General features: G+C 50.5%; 1 protein-coding gene across 4 annotated transcripts in view; it reads right to left on the bottom strand.

Annotated features, from left to right (window-relative positions):
* Positions 1-23,588, bottom strand: part of PMEPA1 (prostate transmembrane protein, androgen induced 1) — a 48,857-nt gene that overhangs the window by 14,697 nt on the left and 10,572 nt on the right. For 2 of the 4 annotated variants that reach the window (XM_052786782.1, XM_052786772.1), the window contains exon 2: positions 17,214-17,252. The exons of the other annotated variants lie outside the window; for them this stretch is intronic. In XM_052786782.1, the coding sequence (XP_052642742.1) occupies positions 17,214-17,252 (39 nt within the window). The remainder of the gene's footprint in view (positions 1-17,213; positions 17,253-23,588) is intronic. 4 annotated transcript variants of the gene reach the window in all.

Here is a 23,588-nt window from a genome sequence, read left to right as displayed (position 1 = left end):
GTTGGGCACAGCCCCACCACTATGGGGAAGCTTCCAACATTGCCCCAACATCTCCAACAGCACAAGTCACAGAAAAGGCAAAAAAAGTGGGTTTAAAATGAAAGCTTAACTCCAGTGGTTTCTCCTCATCTAGAAACTGATGTGAATTTGAGTAGTAGAAAAATCCAAAAGGAAGTGAGTAAGAGTCAGGGAGACTAAAAAGGGGCTGAGAACAATGCAGATTTTGCTATTTCAGAAGTTTCAGAGAACTGTGGAAATAGTGTTTCCCCCTGAATCACCACTGTGCCATCACTGCCCACATGGGTACTCACTCCCAGCAGCCAGGCTCCTCGCTGGGCAGGAGGGGTGTTTCACCCAGCCTTGCATTTTAGCCCATCACAGCACAAGGACCATCTTGTTGAAGACCCTCCACTAACACCTGCAATCCGAGATAACAGAGTCCTTTTCTATGCTGGGATGTTACTCTGCAACCCAGCTGCATGGAAATTTCCAGACTGGTCATTTTCCACCGTATATAGGGACTATTTTTAATTAAATGTCATTTATGTTCCCAGAGAAACATCCTGTAAGTGCCTAATGCAAAAGCCAAGGAACCTTGCCGTGTACTGTGCCTTCACCTCTGGTCTTCACTTTCTCTGACACACAACAACTTTTACACCAAGACTGAATGGAGTAGTTTTGTACAGAGATTCCTCCTGCTGCCTAACAAGCCTCGATAAAACAGGCAGAAACAGATCGAGATTCTTCAGCTTTCCTGTTGAAGTACAAAGAGATGTGATCAGGTCTTGTATAAACCTGGGCAGCATCTCTCTAGCCTCCAGAAGACACGGGCTAAGGATAACTTCTAATGGCAGGCAACTTGAGCTCCCTGGCCCCATCCTGTCCCTGCAGCACCCCGGACCACCCCAGCAGGGCCTGCAGGTGCCCACGCAGGGTTTTAGAGCAAGGCTTTGCCCACAGTGGTGGGCATACCGCAGCCTCCCTCCCCACGCAGGTGGCAGAGCCATAGCCTATGGATGGAATCAATGCTCACATATAGGGGGTTGGCAGTGGGGAATGAGGTAATTAAGGTCCCTAGGAAGGCAAAGAGGGCAAGCGGCTGGAGCAAAGCCTGGCTTGGGAGATGCACTATGGCGAGGAGGAGGAGCGCTCACCCTGACCCCGAGCACCTAGATCAGCTGCCAAGTGGTGAGCCCAGGCTCCCAGCCGGTCCACCGCAGGGAAACAAAGTCTTTCCCCGGGTCACTCAGCCCAGGAACGAGACCCAGCTCTGACTCGGCCTCGCCAAGGAACCCGGTCCCTCCTGGGACTGCAGGAGAAGCATGGCCCTTGGTGCACGCGTGGAGCCAAAGAGCTCACCAGCAACAGGATGCGATTACTGGGCACAAATCTATTGGCATGAAATAGACGAAAATCGCATGAAATTGGCGCCTGAGGCCTCTGCCAGCAACCAGCCCTTGGGCGAACACGTGCCTCCTGTGGGGTGGCAGCAGGATACCTGTTGACAGCGTGCAAAGCACTAGGTGATGCTTAGAGAAAGCGGAGCTGAGAAAAAGCATCTTGCTCTCTGCCCCCAGAGCCCTCGCTCCGACTATGAAGCAGCACTTTCCACTCCTCGCCGTGCATGGCCGCTTTGTGGAGGGCCTGTGGTTATTTACGGAGCCTGGTTCACGCGGGTGACTCGGCACCGTGATTCAACAGATTCCGACCGAAAGCCCTCAGCAACATGGAGTGGGGCACCTCAGTGGGGACCATCCCGCAGCAGCGGTACCGGCCTCCAGCACAGCCCCCGGTCCTGAAGCTTATGAAATCCATAAATGAATTGCTGCCTACCATCAGCTAAATATGGTGGCACTGTAATGTCACACCACATGTCCCGGCTTCTTCCGTAATCCTTGGGGATTTAGGATAAGTTCAACTGACTGCAACACTCTGTCCTCCACGCATCCCCGCTTCACACCCCAGAGGAAGGTCTCTACACACACACACACGGAGTCTTTCCAGACACGGCAAAATTAACCAGATGAATTAATGAAAAGTGTTCACAAATCTGCAGCGAGCACTTTCATCCCTGATTTTCCATTAACACCTCTGATACCCACAGAGCTGCCCTTGCTGCATGACTCAGAGCAAGACACAGCAGAGATGTGCACAGCCCTGACTGCCGTTCCCTCTCCTCCCAATTTTCTCATCTTTTCATCCACCCCCACCCTTGGGTATCTTCTGTTTGAACAGGTTCCTTGTAGCCCTTGATGGCAGCACTCTAGTTACATAAAAAAAAGCATGCAAAAGACTTAAATAAGGGTACAGCTACTTTTCGACTGAGCATGTGCAGGAAGGTGGTGGGGAGAAATGGAAGTCCAAATCAGACTGGTACTGGCAATAATTTGAAGCTTGGAGCTGAAGAGCATCCACGCATCCTTCCTCCCTGTCCATGATTCCCCAAATACTGCACTTACAAGCTTTGTGGGATGCCAAGCAGGGATGCTCAAGGATTTCAGCCAAGAACGGTTTCAGGCCAGTAACCTTAAAGGCTTCTCAACAGGCTTGTGCAGCTCCTCAAAGAGCAAATGCAAAACAAGTCTTGGAATAGGGGCGGACCGAGGTCCCCCTCTTCCAGCATCAGTAAGTGTCTTGTCAGCACCCAAAATCTCGGCTGCTTCATTAGCATCCTATAGCAAGCATCCTTTTCAGCCACCGGTCCAGAGGTCCCTGCCTGCTCCCCTACCCACCCAGGGGCTTTGACAGGCAGAAGAAGGATATGACCCAGCATTTTCTCCAACAGACCTGGGCTGCCGTCTTCGCACGAAACTTATTGCCAATGGGCAGGCAGAGACGCTGCCCTAAACCAGAAGTGATGGGTCTAACTTTCAGCCGTTCTCAGCACCCACATCTCCGGCTGAAGGCAGCAGCAAGGGCAGGGGCTTGGGCACCAGCAAGCTGCAGAGGAGGAGGAGGAGGAGAGACACCCTTATCCATTCTGTCAGCTACTTGACAGCCCAACCCGCTCCTCTCCCCAGTCTTCGCTGACATTTCAGAGCACCACAGCTTCAGCAGTGCCCAGAGGCACCATTGAGAGCAAGGAGACACACAAGGACAGTCCTTGCCATGAACAGCTGAGAGCCTACCGCTACCTTGCATGCCCCAATAATTAGGGCACAAAACAAGTCCTAATCACTTTCGGAAAATGAAAGCTGAGAACACCCTGTACCGCCTTGCCTTACGCATACCGACACGCCGTCTTTTGCAAGCAGAGAACCAGAAAGGCCAGAGTTGACATTACTGAACTGGTCCTACAGCAGGCCTGGACCAAAGCAGGGTCCACAGAGCTGGCCCGAGTTCTGCCCGGTCCTCGTGCTCAGTTCAGAGCCCTGCCTGCCCCAAGAGCTTGCATTCGTGCCTGCTGGCTGCGAGCATACTTTCAGAGAGCAGGGGATAGATGTTACAGCAAAATTTGGGCACACTTTGGAGCTGCATGTGGCTCCCTGGAAGGACCCGAGGGTTAAACTCAGCAGAATCGAGTCCAGCCAAAGTGTGGTCGTTATGCCAGATGCTCATCAAAGCCTCTGTAAAAGGATGTGGGTTAAGCAATGTAGCCAAAGAGCGGACCTCATTTTTTTCTACTCAAGGCTAAAGAATGTGAATTTGAAAAGAGCCATGTGAATCTGGTCACCCTTCCGAGCTGTGATTTTAGTAGGGAATAAACTCACAACTTCTCAGTGAGCAGCTGCAGGGGCTCAGACGCTGCAGCATCCCACAGGAGAGGCAGCAGGGTCAGTGCTGGGACCATGTCTGACCACGGCCCCTTGCCCTCCCCTCTTCATACATACGGCATGGAGGAAAACACCCTGGCACAGCAGCAACGCAGCCTGGTGCAAGGAGCTCTGCCCTGGCATATCCTTCCCAACCCTGCTTGGAAAAGGCACATGCCCATTATGCTAAACATTACATTTGAACTGCTCTAATTTAAGCAAGAACCAAAACAGCTCCAGGCAACAGCTGGAATCCAAAGGCTGCCAGAGAGGGTGCACCAAACACTGCTCCTGGTTTAGAGAGGCCATTTAATCCACCAGATGCCGAGCTCCACTCCTTAAAGAGACAAATGTTCTTTCTCTCAGAGACCGTGGACAGGGAAGAAGAGATGAAAGAACAAAGAACTTCAGACGGCAGATTACTCACCCTCCACCGCTCGTCTGTTAGGTCATTTTAGAAGCCATCAGACCAGGTGAAGTCATTACTGCAATATTCGTGTATTAGCCTCAGCTACATTTATCTTCTAAATAATACCTCCATAAAACCACATATGAAGGGCCCATCAGATTGTCAACAGCTGTATTTGTTTACAAGGCAGCACAGGAAGTACTGCAGATAGATACAGAATATGATCTTGATATTGCCACTGCTGGCACTAATCAGCAGCATCGTGAAGCTGGAGCTGCAGCAGCAACACCAAGTCATCAAAGAGAGCAGGACCAGGCCTGTGACAACAGGCAGGACAGCTGGGAAGAGCCTGTTGGATTTGGTCCTGCTTCATGCATCATCAGTACAGTTATAACAGCTAAATTGCATTTCCAGATTCAACATGGCCGGTTCTGATGTAGCAAGCAGAAATAACGCCGTGCGAGCTAGTGATGGCAGACTGAGAACAGGGCAGGAGGGCAGAGAGCAAGTGGGACTCGGAAAAGGAGCCAGTTTGAGAAAAAAAAACATTGCTGGAAAATGGGTGATGGGGCCCCAAGAAGTCAAGTTCGTAGTGTCAATCCTCAGGCCATAACTGTGTTTAATATAGTTTGTTTTCTTCATTTGTCACCCCGGGTAATCAAGCATCACATCCTCTGAGTCACTGGCAAATGATGGCCTCATCCTGCACCCCCAGTTTTTTGTTTGTTTTAAAGGAAATGGCCCCATTTCATACTTATAGCCACAGAAGCATCAGACTGGTTGGGCCTCCGAAAATTTTTTAGTCCTTAAAACACAGTAACCGTCCCAATCACGCCACTGTGCCTGTTCTCAAAAGGTGTCCTTCCTGAGCTAGCATGGCCACAGTGGCAGCTGTGGGGAGCAGGACCTGCATTCACAGACCAGAAAGGCAGGATCAGCAAGGCAGCACTCAGCTTTTACATGGAAATTGCAAATGTGAGAGCTGGGGTCAGCAGCTCTTTCAGCTGGGACACCTCCTGGCTCCAAGCAGAGACCTGTCAACTGGAGACTTGTTTAGAGAAACTACTAAAGACGTTAACCAGCTCCCTCAGAGCAATGAGAACTAATGAGGTTCTCTGGGACACTCAGACTCTCTAAAATCTTGCATACGCCAACCCCTTCTCTCCCTTTTTGTGCCTATTTCTCTCACCCTCCCCTTTTCCAGGATTTTGAGAAAATGTTTTACGCACAGTAAGCCTGATCCCAGCCTACTGAGACGACTGGAAGGAGCCCATTGCTTTTGAAGTTACTCCCAAGGGTAAGGACAGATAAACTGGATTAAAAGCATAAAGTAATTCTGGTTTTGCACTTAAAAGATAGGTAAATTTGCTTGCTCACTAGAAAGCGTTGAGCCAGGTTCACGGCCCCCACCAAGCTGAGAACAACCACAGTATCTCCTGCTCCCCGAGAGGCGGCACGATGGCATCAGGCTTGGACAATGCCTGGGGCAGGGGCGAGGGCAACGCGTCACCCACCCCCTTGAACAGGAGCATCCAGAGAGGGACACAGGAACAAAGAGTTTACAGTTTGCAATCATAAATAGCATGAAGCAGGAAAAAAAAATCTAGCAAAAAATGAGTGAAAAAAACAGTACACAATATCCGGATCAAACCCTGCCAGCTGACCCTGAAAGACCAAAGGGGTTTTGTTTGTCAGGGGTATTTCTACAGCTAGTAAAAATAAACACATTAATAAATAAGTATTTTCGTATACCCTGGAAACACTCCTGATCAATATGTGGCTTGCTACCATAGAGGTTTTTTTTTTTTCCTTCCACGCAGCAGAAACTCATGACAAAGGAAAGCACATCTCATTTATGAACTTAGCTATAAATACTTTTGCTAACTGCCATTTAGGAATTTCATTTCCTGCTTGAGCAAGTCCTGTTGAAAGAGGCAATTACCAAATTTGTTTCTAGTTATAGAAATAGATGTTTTTCACTGCCCACATCTGTTTCGACAGACAAATTGCCAGTCGCGGACGCTCCAAGGAGAGCAAGTGCTCCATCCAGGGAGGGCTTCGCCACCTTTCCAGAAAGCTAACAGCAATTACAGGGATTGGGTTTCCAATTCCAACTTCATTTGAGCCCCGTCTCCTGCTGCAATGGAGCCACCTCGCACCGACGGGGCACCTGCAGCTTCACAGTCAGCCACAGCCGCCCGCACCACGTCGGCCGGCGCACATCGTCAACCGCTGCCGGCAGTGCCATAGCCTGCTCCCTCCTCCTGCTGCTGCGGAGATGCTAAGGAATAGGCATTTCATTAGTCACCAGGCCCCTCAAAACAAAGCAGCTTTAATTCTGCAGGTCACGAGGATCCAGTACGCTGCATTTGTCGTGCGCGCAGAAAGGAAGGCAGCAGCAAAGCATTCTCCTCGCCTGCAAAGCAGTGAGATGGCACAGGCTTTCCTGCTCCGCATGGGACACCCTGCCGAAAAATGGCCAGCTGTGACGGCACGCGGGTGTGGAGATGGAGGTTTGCGGCTGTCATCAGCATGGACCACAGCCTCTCCCAGCTGAACACTGTATATACCGGGTTTTACCGGGCCTCCCTCCCCCGTGTCCTCCCTTTCCACTTCCCTCCGCCCTGGCTGTCCTCTAGAAAGTTTCTATTTCCACTTATTCCTGGGAAAACCATTCATCGGCTGATTCCCAACATGCTCGCCCGTGGCCCCGCCAGAGCCCAGCTGTGGCTCAGGTGCCCCAGCACCAGCACCCAAGCCCCGGCACAGTGCCCGGCAAGTCCTGTGGCACCAGCACTCGAGCCGGGGCACCCCGAGAGGGACACGGGGACAAGCAGCAACGCCCGTGCCTCCCTGCCACAAGCACAACACCCATCGGCTCACACCCAGCGCCCGGCTCAGGGATGCAGCCCAGGCGCAGAGAAGCTACGGAACACCGCAAGCTGTAGCCAGGGAACTTCTGCTCCTCCAGCATTTTTTGCTGCGTGAATCAGCACGGCTCCCCCCGCGCCGTCTCGCTTATCGAACCCGGCGCAGCCTCGAGGAGCCCGTCGGCATTTGGGATGGGTGCCGGGGACCCCCGCCGTGCCCCCGTCCAGAGGCCATGGCGATCCCGGGGGCACCGGGACACGCGCCCTCGGGCAGCAGTGCCACAAGGGCTGCCCCGGCGCGCGGCTCGCAGACGGGTGTCGAAACACGGATTGAGCAAGTTGGCCAAAGCCACACAGGTCATGACAGGGCTGGAACTGCAACCGGATTTCCTCAGCCCTGTCCAGGGCCGATCAGCAGGATACCTCTCACTTCTCTGCCTCTGCTTAAGCGCCTTTATCATCCGTATCATTTTGTAGCTTTTCCTTACAAAAGGAGTGACCCTTCACAAGGTAAGTTACTCCCATGGAACAAGGACAATCTTAAGTTACAGACATGATTATGTGTTGCAGGAAAAAAAAAAAAAAAAAGAAATGCAAAACGCATGCAAATGCCCAGACACACACACTGCGTTTGGTCACTGCAATATTCAAGTTCAGTTCTTGAACTGGTCTGAACAGCACCAGATGGGAGCAAATGCATGTGCATACTCTCACACAGAGATGTGGGGAAAAAAAAAAAAAAAAAGTATATTTATACATACACACACACACCGCCCCCCCCAGAGCGAATGGGGGAGGTGAGTAAGAACGCCCCAAATCTGACAAAATTAAAGGTAATAAATTTACTTCCACCTCAGCTGCAGCAACAGCCCGAGAAAGGTTTTAACTCCTACAGCAGATATGCTGGAAAGTCTGAGTTTTGTTGCAGCGTTTCGCATTTGCAAGTTTTTAAGCATGCACAAAAAGAGAAGCTGTCCTCCCCTGTAAAACCCAGCAGCGTTTGCTCGGCAGAGAGAGTTTGGGGAGTCGAGAACGGGGCTGAGTTCCCATGCCCTCCTCTCGCCCGGCCGTGGCAGGATGAGCCGACCCTCCCCACCCCAGTCCCCATCCCCTGGCACATCTGCGTCCCTCCTGCCCGCCCCATTGTCCCCAGCACCCCCGTCCGGTCCCGTCCCGTCCCCACGCAGCCCCCAGACAGCAGATTGATGACACGGGGCAGCGGTGGAGAGCCGACCCTCGAGGTCAGCCCCGACAATAGGTTTTTGGGGGCGGTTGGAGGGAAGAGGCCGCGGGGGCCAGGAGCCCCCCCCGACTCGCCCATCCCCTCCATGGACGCGATTCCTAGCTCGGCTTTTCGGGCCACCCGCCACCTGCCCGATGGGGGACGAGGATGGTGGGCGGCGGGTGGGCACCCCGGCCCCCGGGAGGAGAGCGGCAGCTGCCCTCGCACCGGGGCGGCGGGCGACTTCGGGAGGACGGCGAAGGGGGGAAGAGCAGAGAGGAGAGGATTATCCATGGACACAGCCTGTCCCCTTTTCACTGCATTTAACAATAAAGCAGTAGCTATAGCAACGGGGTTAATTAATGCATCCCATTTGCATAACTATAACTGAACCCATTCAAACCTGGCTGATATTTTCATTCTTAAACCTGGCCTGCAAGGCTGTGCTCTTATGGCGAGGGGAACCCAAACAAACACAGCCATACATACGTATTGCTATACTCGTAGAGAGGTGCAGGTACACACAGGACATAGCACAGAAACAAACCCCGCACAAAGCCATCCCTCGGCCGTGCCTTCTGCAGCGTGACCTGCCGGTGAGGCTCCAAGAGCCATTTGCTCCACATACCTTTATTCCCCCAGAAAGCATTACCATTTGCAAATAAGCACGCGGAAAGAACAGAAAAACGGGGACTGAAGTGTCCTTCAAAAAAAATAAAACGGGGAAAAAGTGATTTTCGGAGATGGAGGGAGTAAAGCGCATTCCAAGACAGAGGGGGTAAGGAGATAGGCAATGTAAAGGTTTCAGACTATCGTATAACCAGAGGGAGAAATGTCTTCTCACCACAAACATGCATCTGCATGATGTCTAGACAGTCATAAAAAGGGCAATTAAAGTACTGCAGGCTGCAGTAAGCTAATGTCTCCTCTCCCAGTCTAAATGGTTGAAACATACTGTCCTAACTTCGGGGAAAAAAAAAAAAAATAGGATGGAGAGAAAGACAAGTTCATAAGGAAAAATGTTTTCAAATTCAGTTTTAAATAAGCCAGTAAATTAATTCAACCTTGTCAAATCTTTGCCTTATAACATATCAAATATTCCGCCTGCGTCCTGTCTAGACTGCGATAACAAAGGGCATTTAAAGCCCTGCAAGATGCGCTGACAGAGTAGCCATTTAAAGATGCAGTATTGCTTTCTCCATCTAAAACGATTTGTCAGATGGAGTTAAAATGAAAATGATAAGTAATCACTCTGGTTCACAACCATTTCAAAAGAAAAAAACCACAAAAACCCCACAGCTCATAGATATAAATCCCACTAAAATCATTCCAATGTATCATTCCAGTGGGATTTGTTTGGCCTTTTTTTTTTTTTCTTATGGCATTTGCTTTTTTTTTTTATTTTGTTAATCTGAGATGTCACTAGCTTTCTGCAGCACATGCATTTCTAAAGAGGAGCACATTAAGTTTGAAAAAAGCCAGCTCCAAGTATTAATTGTTTCAACTGATATAAAACGATGGCTTGCACAGAGACACTATTATAACTCCAAGGGTTGACACCGAAAAGGAATTTTTTATTTATTTATTTACCTAAAAGCAAAAGAATAAACTATCTCACATGAGATAAACTGGCCAGTCTCCATCACTGATACAGTTCAGCCTGGACAGTCACTGTCCTCAGGAGAGCAAGAGAAAGAAAAGTTAAAGCGAACTATGTGGGTGTGCACAGCATGGTTTTTTACTGAGAAAGGACAGTTTTCTGGATAAAGCAAAACCAGATATAATCCTGTCTAACACAAGAAACATTCTCCTCCCTTCTTGAGCTTTATCAGCTGCTGGACAACCAAAATCTCAAAAAAAAATATAGGCAAAATAGCTGATCTGGCTTAACAGGGCAGCTAACGCTGCCCACGACGGAGCAAGCATCCCGCAGACCTACAGCTACCCTACAGGCAGCCACTTTTAACAGAGTGCAAGACTGGATTTAAAGACTGTTTTGTTGTGACATGGCATGACCAGATGCCCCTGACGAGGGAGCAGGGCTGGGCTGTGTCCAGCCCCGGGTCCAACCACACCATACAGTCGCTTCTATGGGGGGGTCACAGTGGGGAGTCACCCCTGAAAGTTCAAAACTGGGTTGACCGCAGTCTCTGCTCCTCACCCTATAGCATCCCACCACCACCTCACTGGCACCTCCGTCTCCCCACCCTTGTTTCTTAATTATTATTTTAATAAGACTGTTTCCAACTTCACTGTTCATTCCGCAATAGCCCAAGGGCTACAACTGTTCATTAGACAGAATTTCTGCTTTAATTGCACTGACACAGATGTGTAGGTTATCTGGAAGAAATTACTAAAATGAGCAGTAAAGAATGGGGCTGGATGCTTTTCTTCCCTTACGGAGAGTTTAATTTAACATTATTTCCCCCCACACCCCATACAGGCAGCATCATTCGGTGCATTGTGGGTTCGCAGAGAAATTAACCCCAAATTGTTCCCGCTGCCACGTTGTGTACAGGTGCACTTTGCTCCCCGCGCTGCACTAGGATTTCCACAGGGGCTAAAAGCGCAGGTTTGCCTCTGCAGGTTGCAGACATGGTGCTGGAGGGGCCCGACACCACCAGGCTCTGCAGCCCAGCCCCTCCTCGGATGCACGGAGCAGAGCTGTCCCGGGAGAGGAGCGGGCAGCTGACTCCTTGCCCAGCTGATGCGTCTCCACCACTGCCAGCGGGACAGCTCATGTCCCCCGCCGCGGTCCCCAGGCAGCGCAAGTCAGTGACATTCACCCGACAGTGGAAGTATGCAAGACCACCGATAAAGCTTTAGGGAAGGAGTTCAAACCTTGACCTGACCGTAACTTGCGGGTTTTGCCGTAAGGATAAAATGAGTTCCCCCATGAAGGCTCAGCTGCAGTCACCCTGTGCACCTGCGTCGTCGCGGCTTTCGGCGACTCCAGAATCACGACGCCAGGATGCAATGCCACCACTGCCCCACAGCTCGTGCCCATCTCCGCACCAGCGCTGCGGGTGCCAGGACTGGGGTGGGAAACAGGCTCCCTTGGTCCCACCGCACCCTCTGCAAAGAGGTAAATCACCATACATAGAAAAACGCCATCGCTTCTGCTCAACAACATCCACGCTTCGAACCAGCCACGGTTGCGCAGCTGTCAAATCAGCCATGGAGTTTACATGAACTTCCTCTGCAATTCGTGTTGGCGAGAGCCAGACACATAATAGCCTTGGATTCACGGAGAAAGAGCTGCCAGTGTTATTTCTATTTAAAACCTCTATTTGAGCTTCATACACTCATTCTTCACACATAATACACATGCACATACACACAAAATGCAGAAGTGAGCCAGATCCAGAAGCATTTCACTTCACCGAGAGCACTGCCTAATAGCGATTTCAAGTTTTGGCTCACTGTTATTATTTAATAGATTTTAATTCAATAATAAAAAGTATGAACCTGCCAATTTTTTGTTACATCTTCTTGCCAGGAGGGGAAAAAAACCAAAACCCCGAAAACAAAAACACAAAAAAAAGAAGAAACCATGCAAGAAACTTGCTACCAACTTATTTATCCAACTGTTCCATCCCTGCTACCTCCCACCCTCCCAGGCAAGGAGCTGCTCTCCTGAGCAGCAGCACAAAAGCACCCTCTGGGCCAGGTGAAGGCTGAAGCTGCCGGAGCACTCAGCCAGCCAGGGTGGGCTGGGGGAACAAGCAGATGCACATCAAGGGTTCATGTCCCATCTCTGAATATGTCTAAAAGCCACTAAAAATATCTCTTTCAGCAAAACTCATCTTTGATTTAAAGGGGGGGGGGGGGTGTGTCACAAATGCTTCATGTCAAAAAAGTCTACATCAAGAGAAAAAATCCTTTCCTTTGTTGCTAGGGGACTTACTTGCTTTGTATCTGCTGAAAATCTTTAAAATTCCACCCTTGTATTTCAACAAAACCCCAGGACTGAAGCATCTCGTGCTAAAAAATCAAGAGACAGAGCACATCAGTTCCATCCTTCATTTGTAAGTACTTTGCTCAGGCCTGACTTCGTTTTGTATCTTGGTCCTCGATGCTTTTTGGCAGTTTGCTCTAGACTTACTGGCAAGGGCTAAAAGGCTCCTATTTAGCTGGTGTCAGCTGAGCATCTGTGCCTGCAAGAACTGGAGTGGGGGTGATCCCGACTGCATTTCAAAAGCACATTTCTTTTTGGGAGCTGCCACAATAATTTTAAATCTAAGCGTGTTTGGGTAGTGGGGTGACTCCCTCCAGAGGGGTCGTGGCTGCAGTCCTAAGTGGAGTGCCCGATTCTGGGAAGGATTCCTGACCAGCGGAGGGAAAAGGAGCTGGGAACACTCCCTAACCTGTGACCCTGATAACAAAAGGCAGGGAGAGCGTCTAGACCTCCAGTCTGATGGCGAGTGAAGGCGAGCATTGTGCTGCCAGCACACAGGGGCTGCCGCAGACAAGGCAGGCACACACGCGCTGTGGGACAGGAGCAGCGATGCAAACCCCAGCTGCAGCCATCGACGGGCATCGCCCCCAAAACACACCAGGTTATTGAGGGAGGGAGGCCACGCACAGCCCACCCTTCCTCGCCGGCACAGGGTTTAGCAGCAGCTTTCGGGGCAGCTCCCGGTTCCCAGCACAGCTGGGCCTGGAGGAGATGAAGGAGCTCATCGGATTTCCAGCCTGACTGGCCCTGGGTTTCCCTTTGCCTCCGTGTATTTCACACACACCATCCTCACATTCCCCAATGCAACCATACCCGTGCAGATCGCCAACAGGAGAGAGCAAAAAAAATACGCTTCCTTCCACGAAGCCTTTATTTTCTGCTTTCCCTGCCTGTCTCAGTTAAAAGGAGACAAACCAAGATGTTCCCTCTCCACCGAGCCTAGAAAAAGGTCTGCTCAACATTCAAAAAAGCTGAAGTTGAGACCCAGCTCTACCACATATTTCTCACATGACCCTGGACAAGCCCCTTGGCTTCTCAGCATTGTAGGTCCCCACTTATAAAAATACAAATACCCTAAATAAATGCTAGAGCTAATGGCAGGTTACTGCCAGGGAACTGCACGAAGAGAAAACAAAAGACCTATTAAAAGCCCTCCTTCATCTCTGCCAGAAAGAAAACACTATTACCCAGTACTTAAAAAGATGCATTAAAGGAGAGAGAGCAGCCGGGGGTTTAGGGACACCCCTGGCAGGGCAGCGAGGGGAAGCACTCCAGGCCAGCCACCCCCCACGCACCCTCAGGATGAGGTTTTCGCCGGGGGGGGCTCCCACACCCCAGCCATGCCCTTGGCCATGCCCTGACCATGCCGCTGCAGGCAGCGGGAGCAGCACCTGGCCCGAGCGCTCCCAGCAGACAGCGGGGCTGGTCCCGCACCAGAAAGTGCCGACCTGCAGATCAGAACTTTTGGCAAAACAAAAACCGTTAGTTTCGCTCTTCCCAAAGGAAAGATAACTACCTCCTAGAAACAGGGTTTTCTGCCAGAAGATGGGCTCCAACCCAGCTGTACAGACAGTGAAACCAGAGGGACTCCACGTGCGCAGAAGCGGTGGCACTGGTGCAGTACCACCCTGGGCATCACCAGCACCCACTGACCCAGGCGCACCACTCTACATGGGACCTGCAACGCTGGGAACAACCAGCAGCCACCTCCGGGGGAACCATCCATCCTCCTGCCACCCCCCCAGGCTGGACCTTTGGAGTTACAGTCTGAAGCCAAGCAAAAGCAGGCCCAGCAGCTGAGATAGTTTATATAGCCATTAAAAGCCCCCCCCCCCCCCCTTCTGATGAGAGGTGAAATACTAACAGCTGATGGTGAATACACTGAATTCAGAGCAAGAGCAGATTTTTGTTATCCTAGTGGCCACTTGATGCCAATTCTTCACCAGCACACCCTACCGTATCCACACCTTTCTACCTGAAAAAAGGTGAGGGACAGGGAGTTTCTTCTCCCCCTGCCTCCACCACTTCCTACCCCATTTCTGAAACATCATCCCTCCTGCAGAAATTCCTTCCCCAGGTGCTCTGGGCCACCCAGGCACCAACGCTGCCTGCAGAGCTGGGAGCTGCAGCAGGACGCTGCGTGGTGGCACCGGGGCAAGATGCCACGCACCTGCAGTCTCAGCAAGGTCCAGCCCAAACTTCTTCACAGCTCGGCACCTGCCGCGGCAGCAGCTCATCTTCTGACAACTGCGTGTGATTTATTTTTGGTACACATGCACAGGGAGACTGAGAGATCCTACACTGGGATTTTATCAGCAGTACGCAGCTATGGAAACAAACCCATTTAGACTAATATAACAAAATGCCCAAACCCACGACAATAAAATAAAGAACGATGCATATGGGCATTTTCACAAGGGAGTGTTGCAGTGAATACAGAGCATGACCCAGCTTCTGGGAAACAGGGGTGGTCTATGTTTCCACTCGGACAGAATCCACTCAAACCTCCAAGAAATCAGTAGACCATGCATTTTCACCTAGTTACATATTTTGCCATGTGAATTTTGTTTTGCGCAAACCCTCTACCCTGCCCTTTCATTTTAAAGAGTTCAAGGACTGCACGTCCTCCTAAATCAGATGAGTGGCTTCTTGCTGAGGGCATCTCCTCTTCACCCTCTGTACCCGTTCCCAGCCACCCTCTGTGAGAAGCAGGAGAGCCAACACAAAACCCAGCAGAAATTGCAGCACCCCTTTTTGCTCCCTGCGGGGAGCACGGCAGCGCCTGACCGTGCCCTGATGCACAGCTCTGGGCAGAGGCTGCAGCTCAGCCGAACTGCTCCCCTCTCAGCAGGCGAGAGCGAGCCACAAGTCATTTACAGAAATTCAAGAGTCTGGCATCCGCACCAAAGACATCCAGGAGTTACCAGGAAGGCGGTGGAACAGTTTAAAACCCCAAGAAAAAAAAAAAACCAACAACGAAAGCTAAACCTCCCTTGAGCCGGTCTTGGGTGGTGCTCCCTGCCCAGGGTTTGTGTTTTGACCCGCCACGTGCAGGGCTTTAGCCCAGGCGGCACAGGGATGGGCACGGGCATCTCTCCCCGAGGGTCCCGGCTCCGCAGGCAGCACCAGGGTGCTCCGGGAGGAAGCGGGTGGTGGAGGTGGCGATGTCTGGCAATACTGGCCCAGGCTGTAGCTGCAGACAAGGACCCAGACAACAAAGGCAAGGCAAAAAGCCATCCGATAGAGGCAGCCATGTCTGGCAGACCGCGGCTTTCAGAAGCCCGGGGAGACTTTCTGGGCATGCACCCATGTCTGCAAACACAGCTCCTCGCTGGGCGCACAATTAAGCTAGCAGCAAGATAGCTGAAGTGTCCTACACCATACTCCAAATAGTACTCATCTAGTAAGATTAAAAACCCTCGAAGAGTACAAGAGCGCAGCAAAGGAGCAAGCAACTGTAGACTGCAGGGAACAACTCTACAACAACAACAAAAAATTATATTTAATTTTCTGTTATTTATATTCTAAGAAAACCGCATGTTTTCACTTGCATCTTTGCCTGCCTCCCTGAGGCACAAACATACACACAAAATGGGACAGGGAAGACCAGGGAAAGCAGGAAGAGCAGCACAGCTAGAACACATCCCTGCTCACACACTTTCCTAAATCACAGGACAAGAAAACACGTTCAAGTTTTACAACAGTCAAGGAACAGCAAACACCTTTTGCTAGAGTGAAAACGCCCCGAGCTACGCTGCTCAGAGCAGTGACACGGGCTCCCTCCGGCCGCCCGGCTTATCTGCTGAAACCTGTCTTTTAAGGCATTAATAGAAAGTAAATATAAATAAATTATTGACTGCTGCAGGACAGTTTCCCTACGGACTGGCATGAGTGTCCCAGCACCAGGGCTGCGGCTGCCCTGCATGCACCGGCTGCTCCCAGCCTCGGGCTCCTGCTGTTCCCCTGCCTGATGTTTGCACCACGATAACGCTGCTGCTGGGACCGGTGCTGTCTTACAGCTTTTTTACACAAGCAAGGACTATTTTGCTGTGCAACCGAATTGTGCCATCAGGCTCGAAACAAAGCAACTGAAATAATGCTTTTTTTGTCTTATTTTAGGTTATGACTTTTACCAATAGGTGCTTGATAAAAGCCTAATGAATGATTTGTAGGTATTGTAAGCACGTTAAAAGTCTGAGCGTGGTTATAAGCCAAGGTCATAAGCTCTATTGACTTCCCAGGCTCTATAACAATTGATTAGCCATTTATTAAAATCATTTACTCACCACTTGTTAACACTTTATTTAGTCGGTTCTTCCCCAGCAGGCTTGGAAGACCACATTTGAGCAAAGATGCCTTAATTTTGAGGTACTCTCAAAAACTCAATTCTAAACTGAGAGAGAGAGACCCATAAAGGTTACAACAATGTCTTTTTAAACCAGCAAAGGCTCTTCTGCAAACAGGTTCAGCTCAAATCCAGCCGCCTGGTTCAACAGGGCTCCCGACACCTGGTTTTGCCTGTCCTGAACATGGGCAGCTCCTGCCACGCTCCACATAAGTCCGACATGGTGTGACTTAAAAGGATTCAGGTTGTCAAACTACTTTCACAAAATACAGTGAAAGTTTTCTTCCTCGATGTAATGCTGCTCATTAGTTTGCCAGAGTAACGGCAAATGGAAGAGTACTCGCGCTTAAAGAGACATTCAGCCTTTGAAGATGTTTCTACGTTGAGCAGCAGAAGAAAAAAATCCCATCCAGGATTACCAAAGTGCAGCCAGCTATTTATCAATAGCTTCAGGATAATATTTATCAATCAGCCTCTGAAGACATCGCTGCATCCCCCTCTGCACCCCGAACAGCAGGTACCTGCTGCTCTCAGGGCAAGGCAATGTACCACCCGTTCCGTCAAGCGAGTAACCGGGGTGTTTATAGTACAGCAGCTGCAATCATGCAATCAGCCTTCATAATTAGATCTTGGCAACTCTTGAAATACTTCACTTACCCAGTTTACCTGGAAAGGTGCGACCTAAACATTCAGTGCCTGGAGACATTTGAAAGAAAAACAGAAAGCATCCGTCAGTGATGGGAGCCACCTCCGACCAGCTACAACACACACCCCAGGTCCCCTCTTGGGGACTCGCTCTTCAAGAGCTCCCCCCTAGCCAACCATGGTTGACATCCGCACCCAAGCCTACCACCTCCGCAGTAGCCAGGAGGTCCAAAAGCACTACAAGCCGGGTCTCATCACTCCCGGTAACAACCCCACATGCTTTTCCCACACCAGGAGTTGCAGCACGAGGTCCCGTTCCTCTCCAGCCATGCCACTGCACTGGCTTCCCCGGGACCACTCTCCTCCAGCACTCGCGGCCAACTTGCCCGATGACATGCCAAAGCCTTACGAAGGTTTGCTAAGTTTTTGGGATCACTCAGCCCACCCCAGAGACCTTCCCCCCACACCCAACAGTGCCAGACTGCCCGTCGGTGGTCCTGGGCAGCACTTTGCGCTTCAAGGTGCTGGTGGGCTATTTGTCGTGTTGCTGTCTTCTCTGCAAACACACGTAGCTGAGCCCCAGGTGCTGCTGAGCCTTGGTGAAAGCTCAGGGTTTCCTGACACCCCCGTCCCCAGTGAGGGGGCAGAGGCTGTGAGGTGCTGAAGACCCACAGCAAAATCTTACACGAAACCCCAGATGCAATGCCCAGCAGATGTATTTTCAAGTGAGGAGCAAAGCAGCAAAAAGTTTGGAGTAAAAGACAACTCATGACTTCTCTCTCGCCTGTCAGTCAGCAGTGCATTACCATCCACAAAACCGATGGGCTGACGGGACACAGATCCCCCCCTGACCCCACCAGCACAACCTCAACGCCTGAGGAGCTGTGAGCCACCGCAGGCTGGGATTTCACCAGAGAAAAACTGCCTGCGGGACTTTTTCATGAAGCCCGTTAAGGACTGTGTCACTGATAATGGTTAATTAGTACTAATTAGTACCTGCCACAGTCTGATGCAAAGGAGTCCTACTGGCCTATAAAAGTAGCCTTTAACCCAAGAGCAGGGGAGGCTCCCAGCCGCCAGACCCACCATGCAGAGGCTGCTGCACCTCAGTGCTCCCACACCACTGCTCCTCACGCTGCTCCTGCCACGACAGCTGCAGGTACAAGTGCAGGAGAGTGGGCTGGGAGGTTCGAGGGGTTATATTAACACATCATCCCTCCCAAATGAAGCTTTAAAAAGTTATTTTCCGTGCACCTGAGAGGACAGAGATAAGCAGCTTCTTCACCCCAGGAAAAGACGAAGGGTCAGAGCGTCGCTGTAAATTACTGCAGCAGCTAAATAACTTGGGATCCGCAGGCTCGGAGTCAGCTCACTGATTTTAAGTCAGGCTGATTTAGAGGAACGAGTTCAGACATACGGCAAATCAATGCTTGGCGCGCAGGAGGCATTCAAAAGCAACCGTGCAAACGTGCGGCGGCACCTGCAGCCTCCGCCAGCGCCGACACCACCACCGCCCTGCTGGAAGTGGCACCGACGTTGATCGCGATGGGAAAGAAAAGAAAGGAATTAATTCTGCTGAGCCAAACACCAACGGTGGCAACAAGCTGTGACCTCTTCCTCCTCCTCCCCTGCAGCCAGCTCGATGCACAGAGCCCAAAAAGGGGTCGAAGGCTGAAAAGGAGTGAAGAGCCAAAAGAAGAGTGGAGGTTGAGAAAAAAAGGGGTGGGAGGCTGAGGGAAAAGTAGAGGCTGAGAAAAAGTGGAGGCCAAGTAGAGGTGGGAGGCCAAAGGAAAAAGTTGAGCCTGAGAATAAGCTGAGACCGAAAATGCGTGGGAGGCACAAAAGTGGTGGGAAACAAAAAAGGGGTGGGAGGCTGAAGGAAAAGTAGAGGCTGAGAATGGGTGGGAGGCCCAAAAGAGAAAAGTAGAGGCTGAGAAGAAGTGGAGGCCGAAAAGGGGTGGGAGGCCGAAACAGAAAGTAGAGGCTGTGAAAAAGTGAAGGCCGTAATGGGTGGGAGGCCCAAAAGTGGTGGGAGGCTGAGAAGAGGTGGGAAACTGAAGGAAAAGCAGAGGCTGAGAAAAAGTAGAGATCGAAAATGGGTGGGAGGCCAACAGAAAAGTAGAGGCTGAAACAAAGCGGAGGCCAAAAGGGCTTGGGAGGCCCGAAAGGTGCAGGATTCCAAAGGAAAGTTAGAGGTTGGGAAGCAGAGCCTCCGTGCCTGCGGCTGGCCAGGTCAGGATCAGTTGTTCTCTGGTTAAATTTCCCCAAGCGTAGCAAGCAGCAGCTCCCTCCCCCGCCCCGGCTCCGGCTCCGGCTCCGCAGCGCAGGCAATGCCCCTGCGGGCGCTGGGCACACCCCAGGCGTGACAGCCCGTGCGCACGCGGACACGTCGCCCCGTCACGGGACGTCTCGCCCAAGATGTTTCGGCAATGGCCTGGGATGCGTGGGAGACGCGAGCCCAAACCCTGTGGAGTCAGGCGGGATTTTAGGATGCTGCTCCTCGCCTCTCTCTGAGCTCGCCCGCTCTCATGCGCTCACGTTTGGCCTTTTGGTTTAGCCACCCATTTTGCCAACTTTTTAAATGCAAATGAGGATTTGCACTTAAAGTCAGTGCTTTAAACTTGACCAGAGCGACCCTCGGCTCCCCTCCCTTCCTCCATATATGCACAACTATTTTTTTTCATGCAGTCGGCAGCAGGGAAGAGATAGAGGAGTGGCTGAGCAGTCGGCACATATTCCCTGTGGATCAGTGCCCGGAGCCCTTCGGCAGCCACAGTCCTGCCAGACGACTCCATGTGAAGGGTGGCTCACGCTGTCTGCCTACCAGCAGCAGCAGCAAGGAACCAGTAATTATACTGGCTGGACCAACACCTGCTAGTGGTTTTGTCTTACACTGTTTGTGCAACCAAATAGGCTGCCAACAAAACAAAGATGTACTTAGTCTAAACAGGTGAAAACATGAAACAGGGAATGGAGCTGCCACGTTTGTCCCATGACGCCTGTGTGCAACACATGCCGGGAAATGATTTTTGGTTTAATCTGCGAGAAGGCTCCAAAAGCAGGTAAAAGCATTGTGTGCACTGAAAAGACAAGTCTTTGCTGTGGGAGGAGGGAAGAGGACTGCCCGTTCCCAGAGCCCAGCTCCCAGACCTGGCCTTGCACTGTGGTGCAGGACACACGAATGCTCTTTGCTGGGCTGCAACACCAGCACCAAAAAAGCCTGGCTTGCTGGTAGCACGGCCAGAAGAGTCCTGCTAAACCAGGCATCCCGCGCAGGACGGCACGCAGGACGTGGCAGCCCTCGCCCACCCAGGGCTGCCTGCAGATCGGAGCTGCTCCCAAAAAAGCAGCGAGTCAGCTTAGAGCAGAAGTGCCCATTCCCATGCCAGGCTCTGCATGGGCAGGGGACGGGACCCGCATGGCCTTTCTCACTCACGGAGCTGGAGCTCAGGAGCGAGGTGGGAAGAGGAGAGCAAATACCCCAAAGGACCAAGGGCAAAGACCCCGAAGGAGCACTCAGGCCGGCCTCAGCCTTCGCTGCCTTTCTGCAAGGCAGGAAAGCCAGGATCAGCTCCTAACTGCACCAAGTCACACCCAAGAGATGCTCCCCCGTCGGCAGATGGGATTTATTGTAGATGATTCGTCCTGAAATAAAAACATCAGCCCCACCTCTTGCAGCCTATTTACTGAAAGACACTAAACATTAAACAGAGGCAGAAAGTGTATCCCAGCAACATCTGGAATTTATCCCGTCCTCCTTCTGGAGAGAAAAAAAAAAAAAAAAAAAATCACACCCTATTCTTTTTGAGAAAGAAAACTGATTATATAGAATTATAATGCTGGAAGAAGATAGAGAAGAGCGGAGATTTTCTTTGAAACGCTGTTTGGACAATTAAAAAGGGATAGTTTCAAAGCAGCAGCAAATCCTATTTCAGCTTTTTCCGCCCTGTCTCACAGCGCCAGGCTTTCCTCCCATGTGTTGCCTAAGACGCTCTTAGGAAAGCAATAGAGTTTTTTCATCCTTGTAAGACCTTTAGTAAGCTAGAAAGAAAACCAGCTCTAAGTCCTAACTGGTTGAAGATATACCAAATAAAAAAATTACTCTCCCAATTCCTGCCAACAAGATTCAGAGGAGCCTTGTTTTCTATGGAGAAAAGCTACTTGGGGACCAGCTTTCCAAAAGAGGGTGGGACAATCTTTACCCAAGAGAGCCGACACTCTGTCTCTCCAGACAGAAGAACAGAAAGGCTTTAAATATAGAAACAGGAAAGACTATCTGGATTAATATGAGGATGCAAGGTCAAAAGGCGATATCCTCCACTTCCTCAGGCTCCCCATCCCAGAACGGCTGGGTGACAGCCCCACAGCATCGCCTGGCCCTGGCCACTACCAGGGAAGCCTCAGTTCAGAGGGAAACCGTCCCCAGCCTTCTCCAAGGGGAGAAGCAAAGCAGTCGCTCTCACACCAAGCCCCCAGAAGTGCCTCCAGCGACTAAATTACCCAACAACTTAAATTATCCGCATTGATCAGCCTGGAAAACAAAGCTGCAGCTCTTGGCATGTGCACAGCTCGGAGGCTACAGCTGCAAGAGTTCTGCATTTTTCACCTGCAAGTAGTTACAAGGATAGTAGGAGAAGCCCCTTCCCCTGCCCAGCCCTGACACTGGGTGGCTGAGGGACAGACCAAAGGGCAAACACAGGCAAGAGGAACCCACTGCTCCAGACACCTTTCAGACAAAGCAGAGCCTCAGCAAATGACAGGTATGTCCGAATTTGCGAACGAGGCCAAGGCTGTTCCTAGAACAAGTCCCATTACTCGGGGTCCTCAACTCCCATCTCCTTGGCTGTGTGTGGACTGGATGCAGGATTTCATCAGGACGTTAAAGCTCAGAAGCCATAAAATCACTGTGCAAAAAACCAATTATACCTATTTTTGTAACAGCCAATTTAAGCTTGTATTTAGGTCCCCTCACATACCCCTACGTTACATAAAGCATTTCTTCCACTTGAAGTGTAGCTTTATAAAGGCCATTTTACTTAATTTAATAGATGCTTAATGTGGGTCTGCAAATCTCTAGAAGCGTAACCAAGGAAGACACATGGCTGCAAGATACAGCGCGATCCCTTCCCGAGCGAACAGAAGGAACAGGAGAGGATGAAAAGCATCTCCAAACCCATGAACCTGCTGCGACTGGAGTGCACTTGTGGTCTGAAGAGCAGCAAAACCCCATGGTCAAGTCAAAACAGAAATTCCTGAACATCGGCACGCGGCTGTTAACCCACTCAAGACCAGCCAGCGCTCTGCAGGCTGCACAGCAGGACAGATCCTTCCCTCGCTGCACAACCAAATTAGCTGAACTGAGCCCACTCAGGCATGCTTCCCTCAGATTTGAAAGAGCTACTTTCTAAACCTAAATTAAATAAATGCAGTCATCTTTTTTCTTTTTTTTTTTTTTTAAAAAAAAGCTGCACTAATAAAAAGCTCACAATGAATCTATTAAATTGAGGCTGTCCATTAAGTTTATTGTTCCTTACAATTCAGGCCTGGATGGCAAGTCAGTAGATGTTGAAAAGTATTTATCAGGAAAACCCATGAGAATGATGAGGATTAAAAGCTATCAGCAAGACGGAATACATTTGTAACCCCATAGTTTGCTCTGTGCCTCACTGGGAGCATGCAGGACCCCCATCAAAGACCTCTGCTCCCTCTCCTTATTCTTGAGCCGATCTCTGGCACATCAGTCAATAGGACAGCCTTCACCTGCATTCACAGCAAAAGCTGAAAAAGGTGAAATTTGTATATACTGCTGTGAATAAGTCACACTAGAGAAATATAAAACGTTCACTGCATTACACACCAGTGATCAGTATCATTAAGTGTTACGCACCTCGTGTGTGTCTGAGCATGCTGGAGAGGGAGACACTGAACTCGAAAACGTATCTTCCAATTCAAGCAAAGTCCCATTACAGTAATGTAAGTGTAACAATAAAAGTGAGATCTCTGTTTATTATATGGAAAATTATTGCAATTTAAGATAATTTTACTCTGAATTGTGTGAAACAAGCGTCCATAAGTCATGCTGTTCCTTAACTGTCCTAAGGGCAGCACCTAGCAGGCCAAGGTACTTTTCAGAGCTCGGTGCTAAAGAGCCTAATCTGTATATGCTACGTTATTGAAGCCAAGAGACCACCCTTGGTAAGGTGGAATAATGGTGGAAAGAATGAAAAAAAACACGGAAAGAGCAGGACCTGCTCCTCCAGGAAAGCAGCCAAGACATCTGCCTTCAGCGAAGGCGAGCCCTTGCAGCCCAGGCCAGCGCAGGGGACACCGATGCTCTCCAGCTCTCGAGGAACTGGGTCTCATTGCACTGATACTTGTACAAAGAGC

The sequence above is a fragment of the Harpia harpyja genome, chromosome 1 (genome assembly GCF_026419915.1).
Source record: "Harpia harpyja isolate bHarHar1 chromosome 1, bHarHar1 primary haplotype, whole genome shotgun sequence".
Taxonomy (NCBI): domain Eukaryota; kingdom Metazoa; phylum Chordata; class Aves; order Accipitriformes; family Accipitridae; genus Harpia; species Harpia harpyja.
This window is presented reverse-complemented; position numbering and strand designations above follow the sequence as displayed.